This window comes from Poeciliopsis prolifica, unplaced genomic scaffold, assembly GCF_027474105.1.
Source record: "Poeciliopsis prolifica strain line A6 unplaced genomic scaffold, Auburn_PproV2 SCAFFOLD097, whole genome shotgun sequence".
NCBI lineage: Eukaryota > Metazoa > Chordata > Actinopteri > Cyprinodontiformes > Poeciliidae > Poeciliopsis > Poeciliopsis prolifica.
In genome coordinates, this window is record NW_026562472.1 from 938,376 (window position 1) to 954,874 (window position 16,499).

The following is a 16,499-nucleotide window of genomic DNA, read 5'->3' on the forward strand; positions in this document are numbered from 1 at the left end:
ATGATTTTTCTGTTAATATTAAAATTAGAATATTCATCTATAACACATTTATTTGAGTAATTATTTGCAATACCCACTAAGCTAACGGTTTTCTACTGGCTGTGTGTTTTGTTTTGTTTTTTCATAAAAAAAAACAATAAACAAAACAAGAAATATTAGAATAAAGTAAAAAGATTATGAAAAATGTGACCATTGAGTATTGAAAAGTCAGGCATCCATCTCTCCACCCATTCTGTCTATTTTTCCCTCCATTTCAATTTAAAGTGTGTTAAATTTATTGTAGTTTTTTGCATTCAACCAATTTTATAAAATAATAGTATAAACAATTGATTAGAAAAATAATAAATTTTGTTTCCATAAAATATATTTACTTTTAAACTAATGTTGGATTAAATTGCAATCTTGACAATATTGGAGTTCCGTATAATGAACCTGATAACCTGAGCTGTTAACTGGGAATCCCATAAATGTCCCTGTGACCAGCACTGGTACGTGTGCGTGCGTACGTGTGTGTGTGAAGACGTATCACGGTAAAACACACACACGCTGGTCCCTGCAGGCTGCATCCTTCCTCTCGTCGCGAAAAGCCGCCGCGCTGCCGCACGACTCCTGCCGCGGCCACAGCGACGCGCGGCTCCTCATCGATCCGTCGATCGGAAATAATCCATAGCCGCATGGTGACGTCACGCCGCTGTCAACCGGCGCTCGTGGCTGGGTGCAGCCTTGACTTCAGGGATGGACGCGCGCGTTTAACTCCTCTGCTCCTTGCACGCGGGGATTGATTGGAAGAAAAAAAAAGAAGGGGAAATTATAATTGCACGACAAGCGCGAGGACGTGCACGCGGCTGTCTGTTTGTTTGTGACGTCGGCGCGTTGGGGAATGGAGTAGCTGTCACGGAGGAGAGGATGGAAACGGACTGAGCCAGCTGTGGCCTGCTTCTAACAGCAACATCTGGCCGGTGAGTCGCGCTCAGCGGAGGGCGAGCAGCTCTGCTGGCTGCACGGGCTCCGCTGCTCTTGGTCGGTGTGACCTCGTGCTTGGCTGCCGAATGGTGAATGAATGATGGAGGATGCAAGGTTGACCGGGAGATGCAAGGTTGACCGGGAGATCCATGCAACCCCATGCATCGTGCATGCACACCTGTTAATACATATAGGGAGCACTGGTATGTGTTGAGACGTAAAACACACACAGAGAGGAAGGAGGAAGGATGCAGCCTGCAGCGCTCTGTGTGTGTGCATGCGTGTGTGTGTGTGTGTGCGTGTGTGTGTGCAGCTCCTGTATGTGTGGAGAAAACTGTACCTGCATGCACAAATGACGGGTTAAAGATTAGAGATGAAAAAACATGCATCGGGAAAATAGAATAATCATCTTTTGTCTCTTTGTGTCTCTTGAGGCATTAAAAAAAGCACAATCACACTGTAAGAGGGAAATTTTTTGCAGGAATATCATGAATTGTGGGATATTGCAACATCTCAAAAGCTTAATCTCTGCAACTGAAACACAGTGCTTCCCTAAAATTAGATTACCGTGATTTTCTGTGCATTAACCCACATCATTATCGTCCTGCAGGGTCAGAGAGGGAGCCTGCAGCAGCCAGCCGGATCAGTGGGGGATATGGAGGAAGGCGACGCAGAAGGGGAAGGGCCCATGGTGGTCAGAGAAGGTCCAAGCCGCCAAGGCCTCCAGTCGGAGTCCAGCGCCACCACAACAACCACCACCAACCTCCTGGCTTCTGTTAAAGAGCAAGTAAGATGCTGCTGTTGCTCATTTCTTCCTTCCTTTTGAAGGCAAACAGCATCTTGCAGTTTTATGGTGTGACTTTGCTAATATTTTTCACTTTAGGATGAGAATTTGTCAGAAATGTGATGAATCTTTGATTATTACAAGAGATTTTCCATCACATTCAGCATGTTTTTTGGTTATTTTGAGCCTAAAGCAGTGCAGCTTAAATCACATCATGAAATGTAAAAATATTACCTTACATGCTCAACTTTATGTTATCAGGCTACAAAATTCAACAGTACTATGTTGTGTTTGTCTTTAATTCCACGGTTTTGTAGTTTCTTTCACTTCCTGGTAGTGGTGGGTGATATGGACTTAGAATTTTATTTGATAAAAAAGTCATAATAAGAACTATTTAATACTTTTGTAGGGACGCAGAAATAAAAAAACACCAATAATGCTTTTGAAAAACATTTCCATTTGTTTTTGGATGCAAGTCACATAAAGAAATGTGATTTATTTCACTAAGCTGCACACAGAGCCTGCAATTAATCATGTTTTCAAAAATATTGATATTTATTGACCTGATTGGACAAAAAAATAGCAATTCAGACAGTTTTGTTGGGTTTTAAAAATCATTCATTTAAAATTCACGTCATGATAAGAAATATACCATAATGTCCAACTTAACTTGTTGGCTGTGATTGGTTGTGTTTCCTCTAAGGAATACGCTGATTGGATGAAAATATTGTGTTATTTGCTAGTGTTGTGTTTTATTTACATTCGCTTTGCAGTTGCTTCCATGTTTACATCTTACTTTGCAGAAGACAGGAAATTTCACAACGTTTTGGCTTTTTTGGTGTTCCAAACTTCAGAGAGCAAAAGTGATTGAGTGTGAGATAAAAAGTCAACACAACAAAGTTTGTTGACAGAGATTTATGTGCTCACATCAGTTTCACTGCATGTTCAGATTGGTGACGCAAAGAAAACGCCACAGAAATGCCAATTTCAGTAAAATTTGAGTAATTTCTTGACATTTTGCTTCTTTTCTGGGTCATAGTTCAGCCTTGTCTTGTGTTTTTGGAGGTGCATACAAGTTTTAAGCAGTTTTTAGCTTAAAACTCAGTTTTTAGTTGTAACCTGAGTCACTCAAATGTGCACTGTAAATCTTGGGGATTATCTCCAGATGTGGATGAAATGTAAATGAATTGCTGTGCTGAGTCACACGAAGCTGGACCTAAAATTCTATTAAAAGCCTCATTAATAATTTCTTCTGCTGCACTTTCTTAATTCAGCACCAGGAAAAAAGATGTAGCGGAACAGAAAAGCTAAGGAAGATGCAGATTGCACCAGATCAGAAGAAGATATTTGTTGTTTGCCAGCAGGAATTTAAAGAAACGGTGATGCCATGCTGCTGTTATATGTTCTTTGCTTTTGCTTCCATGTTTTATAGCTAGTTTAAGTTAAATGACAAACTTTTTTTTTTATTGTGTTTTGCTGATGCTCCCTGAAATGCCTCATATCTGCAGGAAAACAACAACACAAGCCTCAGAAGACAGCGTCCGTCTGTCTCGCTGTCCCTGCTGTTATGTGTAATGCTGATTTATATCCCGTCAGCATGGGAGTCTTTCTGTTCTCCTCCTCTTAATTATACCTGGACAGTAGCCATGTTCTCTGCTCAGTCCCTGGGCGTGCTGCTCTGAATCAGGCGCTCTGCTATTTAAAGGCTTATGATGTCTAAGAAAAGAGACTCAGATCCGATGTTTAATCTGCAGTTTGTTGGAGGGCTGTAGATTGTGCCTAAATCTCTGGAAGAGGCTTCATGTTCATCAAGAGCAAACATTTTCTGCACAGGCATTGCTCTGCAGGTAGAAACTTTAGATCTAGAGAGTAAAAGTTTATGTTGCTTGTTTTAAAATCCAAAATGTCTTCTGAGTAGTTTTGTAGTTGCAGACATGTCACTATTTCTGTTGAGCAGGTGAAATATGATCCAATGTTGCAGAGTGGAATAAATGATCTGTGTGCAGAAGGGTTAAGTCAAGGGCACTTCTGTCGGTTCTGATTGATCTCCACTCAGAGACCGTATATCAATAGATCTGGTAGATTGCTTCATATCTTGTTTTCTTGGGTTGAAGGTACTTCGGTTGTGAATCATTTGCCAAAACACTTACTGACTCCATCGCTCATAGTCTGCAGTTTTTTTTTCAAAGAAAATTAAAGTCAAACTTGAAGAAGGCTTGTCATGATGATAAATTTTTACTCAACAATAAATTGTTCTAGAAGTTAGGATATCATAGTAATGGCGGAATAATGCAAGTTCACGCTCTTAGCGATAGCTAAACTTTAATTTCTAATGAACTTTTAACTGTGTAATTGTAAGACATTTTAGATATACAAAATAAATAAACAAATTTACAACATGGATACTGGAGTCTCTGGCTAGTTGAGACCAAATCACCAGACTGAAGATTTATTATGTCATCAGTCTTTAGCAGAAAAAGAGAGAAACATGACTGAGCTTGTTTTTATTTGTCATACAATTAAGTGATTTCTTGCTCATTGTGACATGCTTAGCATCAACACTAAAGGACATGATGGTGGCCGACATGCGAACGCGTAGCAAACTCCAAAATACTTCAACAAAGAAAAAAACGAATGCAAAAACGTGCAAAGAAAACTGCTGCAGCCTCAGAAAAAAAGAAGCAAATCCTGCTACCAAGAAACCAAATTCAAAAGGAAAATACTGCGAAATGCAAACTCGCCTCACAATGTTTCTGCCTCTGCAGATAAAATTAAAAAAACATGAAAATCTCTTTCTGCTTGACTGATCATCAGCACAGTGTGGAATTGACCTGCTCACTAATTTGAGGATTAACTGAGCAGTAATTTTATATTTAAAAAAATGATTAAAATGAGATTTTTTGTTATTATTTATAGAATTTGAGCCAGCTGAAGCTAAAACTGACACTTGAGAAGTTTTGGGTAGAACATATTTACAGATAAACGTATAAACATTTGTACAGTTTTGGCTTATATTCAACTTGTGTTATTCTTTGAGCAATTTGCCTTTTTTGAGTCTGTATGCTCCACTTTAATTGATTCATCACAATTAATCTTATTAATAATTTCAGCCTTAAAATTAAAAACCTACATTTAAAAGTTTTTAATAATTTTCCTGTGGGATATTTTTACCACAGCCCGGTTGATTTCCAATTAAGGGCAAAAATGAAACTTAAAATCTAAGTCATCTGAGACATTTTTGAACTTCCAGTTAGGCTGTTTTGTGAGAATTTAGAAACTTTCAGGGGATCAGAAGATTATGACAACAACATTCTGTATTGTGGATTTTGTCCTGACGACTTGTCCAAATTGAGACACATTTTTATGAGATTTCCCTGTTTAGAATTGAAATGTAAAGAAGTGAAGCAGAAAAACCTTCTTAAAGCCAACATAGCCACAGCAAAAAGCCTGGAGTGCCTGGAGTTCCTGGAGGCCAAACGTTTCATCATGTGACTTGTTTCAGTCAGCTGAACAGCCTGGGAAGAGAAAATAAAAGTTGCTTTACGTCTCTCTGCGTCGATGCTGCTGAAGCATCAAATCTTCCGCCTGCAGTTCCTCCACAGTAATGTCAAATTAGACGTGCTAAATGGAGCGCATCAGTTATTGCCTTCTATTGTGCTCAGGGCCTGATGCTTTTCCACTTTGCTCCCATTTAGCCCATTAAAAGTGGAAGAGTGATGGATGTGAGCAGGAAAATATCAAATGGGCCGACTCGGAAACCTGAAACTTTGCAGAGGTGTCAACGCACAGTTTGATTTTGTCACTTCTTCAACAAACAGTGGGATCGATCTGATGTTGGGATAACAACATCAGCATTGCCCGCCTGCAGCCGTTTCCGCTAAATGAAAGACGAGAATCGTGTCTGAATCGGGTTGTGAAACGGTGCAGGGATCAAAAAATATATCCGATCAGAATGTTTTAGACTTTTCTGGCAACTGAACTCAACTTAAGAAAGAGGAATGTTTATCACTGTGAAAATATATCCTGTCCAATTCACTTCAAGTTTACATCAATCCAGTTCTTCAGCTTACTTTACTGCAGTTCAGTTAGTTTCAGTTCAGATTGGTTCAGTTCAATTTGCATCTTTTCATTAATATATATATATAAATATATTTAACACCAATTCACAACCATTGGTTGTTTTCTCAATTCACTTTACAAGACAACTAGAGCCAGTTTATACAAAATTTAATTCAATCCAGTTCAGTTAAAGCCAATTAATTTTCACTTTTATTGAGATGAGTTCAGTCAACACTTTCCCAGATTGCGTAAGAATGGAGGCATTGCCCGCCTCGGCTGTTTGCAGGGATTGTTTCCTGTCCCTGAGCTGACAGCGGCAGGCTGTTGCTCTGCAGGCCAGATCCCAGATGAACTTGATGCATGGCGCTGCTGAAAACGAACATGCATGCTCATCAAAAAACACACAAGATGTATGAGGCTCTCAACAAAACCACAACAACCGAGCCACTTCAGCGCTTCTCACCCTGAGCTGGGTTTCAATAAAAGGAGCCAAGAAAGCACGCTCCATGTCGCAGCAAATTACCAGCACAGATGCTGGTAATTTGGTAATTTGGAGTTGTATCTCCAAGGTCTATGAAGATTTATTGGGTCCTCCATCTTGCTGCTCTGTGGCGTCACTCTGTGATGTTCTTTGCAGATGCAGGTCCGCCTCCACCTGCCTCATCCACTTTCTGACGCGTCTCCGCCATTAGAGGAGGAGTGTACTTGTTGCTTTTAGTCAGACGCAGCTCTTTCTGCCTGTGAAGAGACAGGAAGTGCTTTAATGCATCGGAGGGTCACATGTGGAGGTGTGTGGAGTGGGACGATGGGAAAACAAGAGAAGAGTAAACAGAGCAGAGGTCTGCTGAGGCTGATGAATGCCTCCAATGTTACTCTCAGGATTTCATCCAGCCTGGAAAACATGGAAATATATGAAAAACATGGAAATACCTGGAAAAATACCATTGACAACATTGATTCCAGACTGTTTTATCTTAGTGAGACAATATGTACATCCGTCCATCCATTCGCCCATCTGTCCGTCCATTTCTATTTTATTTTGTATTTATGTTTTTTCTATCTACATAAGGGATTTCTGGATTGGGATCACTGGGTGCTGCAAGACATGGCAGCGTTCTTCTCTTTCTTTATCACACGTTTCATCACGATAAGACGCTCATGGAAAATATCTGCCACTGCAGCAAAATTAGCCTGAAAATGTTCCAGCTGGCGTTGTCACAAAGCCTTAGTGATGGAGTTTGCAGCAGCCAGAGAAGTAGGCCGAACATTTCACGGATATCATAGATGCGGCGTGGATAAACCAAACTGCTGGGCCAAGATTAGACACAGCAAACTGCAGAGGTCTGTGGTTGGTGCGACTTGATAACGTGGCGGAAAAACAGGCTGTGACGGCTCACAATAAACTGTGTCGGATCGTCCGTGAGAGCCCCTCAGCTGGTGCGAGGAGTCGCCTGGCACGGCTTTATGTTGGCCTGATGCTGTGCCGTAACCTAGCCAGGCTAAACAAGCAGGCCTGTGTGCTGTTGTCCTGTCTCTGCAAAGCTTTGGGGTGATGTAAGGAATGCAGGAAGGCACAGTCAGCAGCAGTGCTGTGACAATAAGCTGCACACTTTAAGCTCCCACATTTGTTTCCTAGTGTGTAGCTTTTACTGGTTCACTTACACATTCACCAGCTCTGTTGACAATCTGGGCAAACTCTTCTGCCTGTAGTGGACATCATGTTAAACATGTTGATTATTGTTTGAATACAACAATGAGACTCCTGATAGCAACAAATATGAGTTTCTGATGCATTTATTGGAAATGAAAATCCTTTTTAAACAGACAATTCCAACTAACAAGCTTTATATAAAGGATCAATATTAATTACTTAGTGCCATTTTGTAGGGTTATCTTCAAGTGTTATGAAAATGCTATATATACTTAAAGAAAATTGACTTTGTAATTTAACATCTTCAAATTGGGCCTCTGTCTCTTTAAAAACTCCTGCTCTTTCAGAAACTCTTTCCACCTTCAGGAAGTCATCACAACATGGCTCCTCTAACGTTTTAGCAGCATTTCACAGAGAAGTAGCTCAAATAATGTGCTCAGCAAATCTTCAGCTCCACCAGGTGTTTGCTATTTGCTGCCGGCTAGTCTGAAGGAGCTGAATGGGGGAAGGATAGTCTGTGAGGTGGAAGCTAAGAAACTGCAAATTTGAAGAAGAGCTATGCCCCAAATGCAGGGCGAGATTCACCCAAGCGTTTTGCACAGCTGAATAGTTGCCATGGAGGTTAGAAAATGCATGAACATGCAGACATGCATGAAAGATTCAAAGCAACACTCCAGTTTTCTTTCAGTGAGGGATTAATATAACATAATGCAAATATTTGCAATTATCTCCATAATATCTGTGATTTTGACCTTGATTTGTACTCCTGAACTAGACCATGACAGAATCTGTATCACTTTGTTTTCTTAGTTTTATCACCTGTATCAAGCTGCTATAATTTAAAGTCCTTTTAATAACATTGAACAGCTTCTTGCTTGCAGGAAAGAGAAAATCAATATTTAACTTATTAACGTAGAGCTCCTAAATGTTTTCTACTCCTGAATAATCTTTATTACGGTGGAAGGATGGGAATCAAATACTTTAAAAAAGATTTTATAGTTCTTCACAAATATATAGGCTGTGAGTTGCTTGTTCTTTAAGGTCATTTCTGATTTTTTTCCACCTTGACATTTTATTAAAGTGCCAAGCAAAAACAATAAGACAGAAAATAGAAATACCACTTGATTACACGAGGAAAATAGAATTGCTTTGAATCTTACAGCAGTGCATTTCAAGAAAGTTAAAAGAGCTCTTATATACAGTAATGGGTAGAAACAATGCATGAATGCTGTTACAAATTGGAGGTTACATTTCATAAACATGACTAAAACAGAAAAAAGCTTGAATGAAAGTCAATTTGTCATCAGGACAACATTTTGCAGCAGATTACAGCAGCTGACTGCGAACATCGAGAGCTCTGAGTCCACAAACATCTGTCCAATTAGCGAGGATCAGCTGCTTCAGAGAATCAGCACTGATTAAAAATGCAAAATTACTCCTGAGTGTTCAGCCTTCTTGAGATTATGGATGTTTCATGCTGTTAGAGTTAAGATGATAATGCGTCCACTCTGCTGTTCAGGTGTTTGAAATAAAGTCGCTGAACTCTTGGAGTTGGTTTTTACGCAGAGAAACTGACTCGCTGCTTCTGAAATCAGGCCAGCTTTGCTATTTTCATCAGCCGCTGCAGCAGCAGCAGCTCGCTGGCTTTGGGATGTTGGTGAAATAAATGAGAGAAAGGCTCATTCATGGCTGACCCAAAAACAAAAAGGAAATAGATGAAAAGCTGGCAGTGTGGATTTAAAAAGTCTTTTGTAGTTTAAAAGGGATTATGATGTAAAAGGCTATGATGGATGGATGGACTGTTGCATGATCTAAAAGAGACCACTGATGATTGAAAACCATCCAATTCTGCAAAGAAGACTGGGTCAACATTCCTCCACATCGATTTAAAACACTTACTGCCTGGTATTAAGAACATTTGATGGCAGTCGTTGCCTTTAATGATGGGACAGCCAGTTATTACATTTCATTTGGAAGCTCTTAAAAACAAATTGTTTTGAATAATTAGTCCCAAAAATGTAATCGATTATTGAGCTTCTGGTCTTATTTCTAAGATGGAGCCCAACCATTCTGCAACAAAATCTTATTTTAGCTCCATGTCTCACTAACAAATTAAGAGACTTTCCATGTAGTTTTGGCTTTTCTTTGCCACCGCAGAGTAGAGTAAAGCCCGACAACCTATATGACATATATTGTAAATATTGAGACAAAGTTTAGCTTTACAATACCTAAAATAAAGAAAATGTTAAAACACAAACCAATGCATATTACACAGAACCATGTTTACTAAGCTAGCATGCTGCCAACACACTTGCACCCAATAGATAAATTAATTGCTCTGTAAAATACGTACAAAATAATCATATTATAAAATGAAAACAAGTGAAAAGGTTTATAGTGGTGAGGAAAAGCTTTTAACAGAGCTATCACAGAGTCCAAAAAGCTGATTTTGTTTAATTCTAACAAGCCTGGGTAAATTGGGATAAAAAAGCAGCTTTAAGCTGCTGTGTTATGGAAAATGTTGGTTTGATATTGTTTTGTTCATGTTTCGCTGCAGGAGCTCCAGTTTGAGCGACTGACCCGGGAGCTGGAAGAGGAGCGGCAGATTGTGGCGAGCCAGCTGGAGAAGTGCATGCTGGGAGCTGAGTCGCCAGCGGGAGACAGTAGCAGGTAGATCCTGTCTGCGCTTTTATTTTTTTCACAATGATTTGAATGATTTCATCTAAGAAATTCAGAATTAATTTATTTCTGAGAGCTCTCTGAACACTTTGTTAAATTTGTTCTCAGCTACAGATTTATATTTATTTGTTTTGATAAAAAGCATCGAATAATAAAAGACGATATGAGAAAAAGTCTGACCCATTTTAGAGATTATTTGAATCAATAAGTCAATTGATTCGAACCTGAATAAATGAAATCCTCACCTGAAAACTATTGGTTACATTTACTCAGGTTATCTTTGTCTGATATTAAAATTAGTTTTCTGATGGATCAGAAACATTGAAGTGTTACAGTTAATGTAGAAACAGAAGAAATCTTTATCTTTTCACTGCATATATTTTAACAACTTTTATCCAGTTTGGATGGAAGAAACTCAACTATAAATCCAAACTTCTCGCCTGGTTTGAGTTTATTTCAGTTTATTTAATTACTCCAGGTGTGCAGAAACACGATGAGTGCGGCTTTTTGAGATGAAAGGAGTTCCTTAAACTTTTATGGCTTTGAGACTGTAATTACTGTAAAGTGGTTACAATCATAAAGTTTTAAGGTTGTTTCACAAAACAAAATGACATCTGGTAGTTTTATTAAAAATGTGAAACCCTTATAAACTTTCATTTTGTTGCATATCTTTTGGATAAGCAACAAAACAATTCAGATTTGGACTTTATCAAAACTTTTTTTTGTTTTTTTATTTGAAGGGTACAGTGATTGTTTTTTGTGTTTTTTTGTCAACCGAATCTTCTCCGTCCTTCCTGGTTTGACTGAACATTAAGTATTCCTCTGTGATCTAATTTACCCTCTGCTCTCCTGTCTCCTCTATTTCCTCCTCCTCTTCTCCGTTACCAAAGCTCTTCTGAGAAGTCGTATGCATGGAGATCTGCAGGTATACTTTCTCATTTTTAATGTGATATGTTGATGTCTTTGCTCTTATTGCAGTTTGTTTCTGTGATCTTCAGTTTAAAGTTTAGTTTGAGGCTTCTTGTATTTTCCTAATCCTGGAGCTGCAGATAGAATCACGTTTATGAATCTGCCGCCCGGGCGGCATCGTTTTTCCAGATGAGAACGCTTTATAGCCTCCTGAGGACTGAGGATTGCTGGCACGCAGCACCAGCCGGTCAAGCAAAACAAAACAATATTTCCAGCTCTGACCGTGAGCTTTGAATTGAACCATTTACCATTCTGTCAAAGATCTTTCTCCTCAGATGTCAGTGCTATTATTTGCATCCCCTGCAAAACTGATAATCAGTTATACAAAACCCTAAATGAAAAATTTTGCCGCTTGTTTAACTTTAAGATGACTTTGTGAATGTTTAGCATCTTCCGACCTCTCCAGCATTTGAATCAAAAGATGAATGTTTGGCTGACAGGGATGTTGTGTGATAGGTGGAGAGTCTCAAGGTGTGGTTGCAGAGGCACCAGGTCGCCACCTGGAGGTGGAGGAAGGACTGTACCTGCCTGAAGGGGACCACGCCTCCCTGCATGACAGTGAGGGTCCGTCCACATCCACAAAACACACAGAGGGGCGCTAACGTTTCAGACAGCAGATCAGATTGTTTTCAGATTACAATCAAATCTTCTTGGAGATTGAAGTAGTTTTTGACAGTACAGCATCTTTGTGCTTTAAAAGCAAGAAAAATTTTAGTTTGCATACAGGTGTGTGAGCACAATGACATCAGCAAGGGAAAGTTTGTAGTACTTTGCTACTTCCGTAGGATTGAATTGAAAAAAACCAGCAGGATTAGCGGTTTCCTGCTCTGCAGGCCACAGCTTGAGCTGAACAAAAGTTTAAAATATTTAAGAGATTTGAAAGGTTTTCTAAAAGTGGATGTCTCATTAAATACACAGAGCAATTACAAAAACTCCAACAACTGTAAAGTAAATTTGGTAAATGTTAAAACACTTTTTTCGCATCTCGATCAAAAACTGGATGTTACTGGATGTTATAAGAAGACTTATTGTGTAACAAACATTCATTCGTGATTTACTTATTTAGTGGGTTTTGTATTTTTTCAACATTAGTGGAAGATCAACAAAGTTTTGCACACATTAATAATGGAAACGCAGATAATGACGACTTATAAATGCTTGAAAAATAAGTCTTAAAATGTTTGAAAGTAAACATGGCTGCCTGATGGAGGCGCTGCCCCCTTCCTCTCTGCTTTCCAACCAATATGCTCTGTTTGTAGTAAAACATGTAGAGGGATTATCAGCTGACATCACGTTGTGCATGTTGCATTCAGAATGCATGCAAGAATACATTAATTTAACTATTTAAACTATTTATAATTAGGCTAATAAAACAATTTAGAAAGTTGCAGCTAGCGCAGATATTTTATCTTTGCATGGCGCAACTCCTGCATGAAGCTTTGTGGCGTCTGCAGTTATCAGAGGTTTTATTTTCTTCATTTATCGCCTGCCTTGATGGATGCAGCTACATTTTAATTTCCTTCTAATTGTATCAAATTGTGTTAAATGTCAGTTTACTAGCATAATTTATTTAATTACGACGTAAACAGTTGTAGCTCGCTGTCCACATGCTAAAACATCATCAGTGCATCAGTTGTATTTACAAATAAACCCTCTGTATTTTGGCAAAAAAAAACATTTTTTTATAATTTAATCAGTAAAATTACCTAAGTAATGAATGTTTCTACATGTTTAACCTAAATAAAGAACAGTTCTAGCTTTTTCCGGCTCACTAAAACACCCAGAAACTAAAGTTTGCCTCCTCTCTACTGCTGAGGTTTTATTTTTAGCTGTAAAACTTCCACTCGTCCTCACACCTGGAGCTCAGCGTTGCAGCTGCAGCGGCTCCCTGTTGGACATTAGGAACCTTCACTGGAGCGTTTGACACTTTGCTTCCATCAAGCCTCCTGGCAGCATGTGTTAAACCGCCAAAGATAGGCGGGTGATAGAGCGGAGCAGCTGGTGTGCCTATAAATTCTGATTTGAGCGTTTTGTTTGTTTCTTTTTCTCCACACTTTTAAATAATTTATAGGAATTGTCTCAAAACACGGCTCGTATTTATGATTCTGAAAGCTGTTTAACCTCCGACGTTCTGCGGTTAATTCCCACTTTGGTAAATATGCACAATCTGAAATGCTAAAACAAATTGCCTCTGGGCTTATTTGTATTCCATACAGTTGGAGTGGTCTCAAAGTATAAAAATATCCCCCACATGCTTCCTCTTCCTCCTCCTCCTCATCCTACAGCAGAAAGTAGGACAGCAGATTGTTCAAGGAGCAACATAAAACCATAACGCACATATCCATGATATTTAACAAATCTGTGATGATGAGGTGTTGTAATTATTCTGTTTTTTTCAGGGTCAGGAGGTCATTCAGCCCACATGACCTCGTATTCAGACAGCGGGTACCAAGACAGCAGCGTCAGTTATTACAGCAACCAGAACGTGGTGCGTTCAGAACCTCGAGCCTCGATATCAAGAAGCCCCAGAGCAGAAGGTCAAGCCTCTGGACAGGTAGAGGTTGACCTTTAACCTCACTTTAATCAGTCAGTCAAGTTTATCTGTACAGCACATTTCAGTGACACTGCATTTCAAAATGCTTTACATCAGAAAAACACAAAAAATACAAAGTTATAGAACAAAGAGTCCACAATTGAAACATTAAACATGTTGATTAATGTTTCAAAAGCAACTCCAAACAAGTTGGTTTTTAGCTTCGATTGATAGGAAGTCAGTGTTTTGGCTGTTTTGTAGTTTTCTGAAATGTTGTTCCAGATTTGTGGTGCATAGAAGCCCAATGCTGCGTCTCGTTTGGTTCTGGTTCTGGGGTTGCAGAGCTGAACCAGAAGACCTCAGAGGTCTGGAAAGTTGCTATGTCAACAACACCAGATTTATAAGTCGTACAATCATTTATAAACTAACACCAAGTTTATTCTCTCAGTGGAAGGACTGTATAACTGGGTGATGTGCTCTATCTGACTGCCAGCAGCTGTGTTCTGGATCTGATTGATTTCTGAGGCAGATCTGTTGCAATAATCAATACAACTAAAGATAAACGCATGGATTAGTTTCTCTATATCTCGCTCAGACATTCGTCCTCTAATCCTGGAAATGTTCTTCAGGTGACAGAAGGTCGACTTTGTCACTGTCTTTACGTGGCTCTGAAGGTTCATGTCAGAGTCTTTTACTACTCCCAGGTTTAGTGACTGCTGAGAATCAGAGGAAGCTGCTTTATTCAGAATGATAAGCAGAACTGCAGCAGGAACAAGAGAAGAAGAAGACTTGTCCTAGTTGGTAACTCATGCGGGTAAACCACTGGATCAGCTACTGGTTCAGCTGGGACTCTGCATTCCTGAGACTAGAAAGTAACAGGATGGGATTGAAATAATTTAAATTTATCCTCCTACTGTTGTAAATAACTGTCACATAAGTAGCTATACATAAAAATATAAAATGTTCCAGAAATCAAAGAATACAAATGATTCTTTCCTTATTTTTCTTGTACGTTTTTTTTTCTACAGCTTTCAGATTTGACAACCTTAATATAAATATTAGTTATTTACTATTGTGGTAACTTGGTCAGCCTAATGGCTACTGGATTTTGAGTTTGTGAGTTAAGAAATATGTCATAAATTATATCCAGGTTTCTATGAATAGTTAATCAATAGATGAAATCTTTTAATGTTTTTCAATTTTCACTTATTACTCTGAAGCTTTTTAGATGAAAAAACCCCGAGGTTAAAAACACTAATTTAATGAGAGCTGGACAAAAGACCATAAAGCTCAACCATGGCGACTTTATGGAACCACACAGGAAGAGAATATATTCTGCTCTCACTGCTTTCACTGGCAGCTGCCTTATGTTTCTTTTCTACTTCTGACTGACAGCAGTGTCTGTCTGCCCGGTAATTATTGCTATGAGCATCACGTCAAATTATTCCCCACCTTTAAAGTGTCACATTATTCTCTCTGTGTGACAGATGAAAGAGGAATGGCAGATATTAATGAACTCATTTCAATTTTTTCTTTATTTAGCTGCCTTGCTGGATGCTTGGTCAAACATCTGCAAAGCTTCGATTTTTAACATGGAGCCAATGCATCAAATCAGTTCAATTAAATTACATTTTCTTTAGCTTATCTTTATTATTTTTGTTTATTAAAGGTGAAACTGTCTCACTGTCTCAGGTTCTGCTGGGTGCTGATAGTTTCTGTGTTTTTCTGCACCATAAAGCAGATTTCAAGTCCATTAGCTCAAATTAATAACATTTCCTACGCAACACAAGCACACTTTAATAGTATTCCTACAAACATAATGACCTGTGAAAATTAAAGCCCATTTATGGAAGGAGTCATAAAAATAGAGTCTTTTATCAGACTAATTAAATGTCACATTTCCACTGGATTGGGAAGACTAACCTATTTTTTTCCCCAGGCATCCAGTCGGATGTTGAGGAGAATGGCTTCCCTCCCCTCCAGGAGCCAGTCACCCGGCTGCGGCACAACCGGAACCGTCTCCCCGTCTCGAATCTCCATGCGAACATCCCAGGGAAGCACCTACGACTCACCCATTCTGTCTGAGCCCAAACCGCTTGCTGCCGTCTTCCCCGGCACCACCATGCCGCCTTCCTGCCCGTCTCCCACCTCCCCCAGCGACGCCAACCAGGCCCTGGGTAACGGAGGAGGCATAGGAGGCGGGGTCCGCCTGGGCTCCACCCTGTCCTTGATCGAGGGCAGGGCTTTGACGGGGTCTCCGCTGCGTTCTGGGATGACGGCGATGCCTCAGCACTACGGCTCCACGCTGCCCAGACAGAGCCAGTCGCTGGCCTACGGCGCCGATCCGTACGGCCTGTACCAGAGGAGCGCCCTGCCGCGCCCCGACAGCCTGATAGGTCAGTCAGAAATACCACCAAACACCTCCTGTTGGGACAAATCAATCAATCAATCAAATTTTATTTGTATAGCACATTTCAGCAAGGCATTTCAAAGTGCTTTACATCATAAACACAAGAACACAAAGTTCTGCAAACAGTTAATCAGCCTATGATTAATTATCGGTTTACGGCTGCATATTGGGGCAGTTTTATTTAGAAAGAAAGAAGAGTACATTTTCTTTTCTAGAAAAAACAAGAACATTTATGAATTTGAACTGTGGAAAATTTGCTTGAAAGAACTCTGAAACTTTGAAATTAACCTAAATGTACAACTTTTCAAACTCATAAATGTCCTTGTTTTTTCCAGAAGATTTCTGAGATTATTTTCAAAATATCCACAATTTTCTAGAAAATGTCCAACTTTTAGAAATTTTCTGTTTCAAAAGTTACAAATTTTCCACTTTTGAAGCACAAAAACTTTTC

The 16,499-nt window shown here is 39.4% G+C and overlaps 1 protein-coding gene across 1 annotated transcript in view; it reads left to right on the forward strand.

Annotated features, from left to right (window-relative positions):
• Window positions 1-537: 537 nt before the first annotated feature.
• The window catches only part of LOC129353778 (plakophilin-4-like), a 31,384-nt gene continuing 15,422 nt past the window's right edge, over window positions 538-16,499 (forward strand). The window contains exons 1-7 of the mRNA XM_055023210.1: window positions 538-959; window positions 1,574-1,750; window positions 10,015-10,127; window positions 11,027-11,061; window positions 11,562-11,669; window positions 13,505-13,659; window positions 15,578-16,034. Coding sequence (XP_054879185.1) covers window positions 1,619-1,750; window positions 10,015-10,127; window positions 11,027-11,061; window positions 11,562-11,669; window positions 13,505-13,659; window positions 15,578-16,034 — 1,000 coding nt within the window. The 5' untranslated portion in view covers window positions 538-959; window positions 1,574-1,618. The remainder of the gene's footprint in view (window positions 960-1,573; window positions 1,751-10,014; window positions 10,128-11,026; window positions 11,062-11,561; window positions 11,670-13,504; window positions 13,660-15,577; window positions 16,035-16,499) is intronic.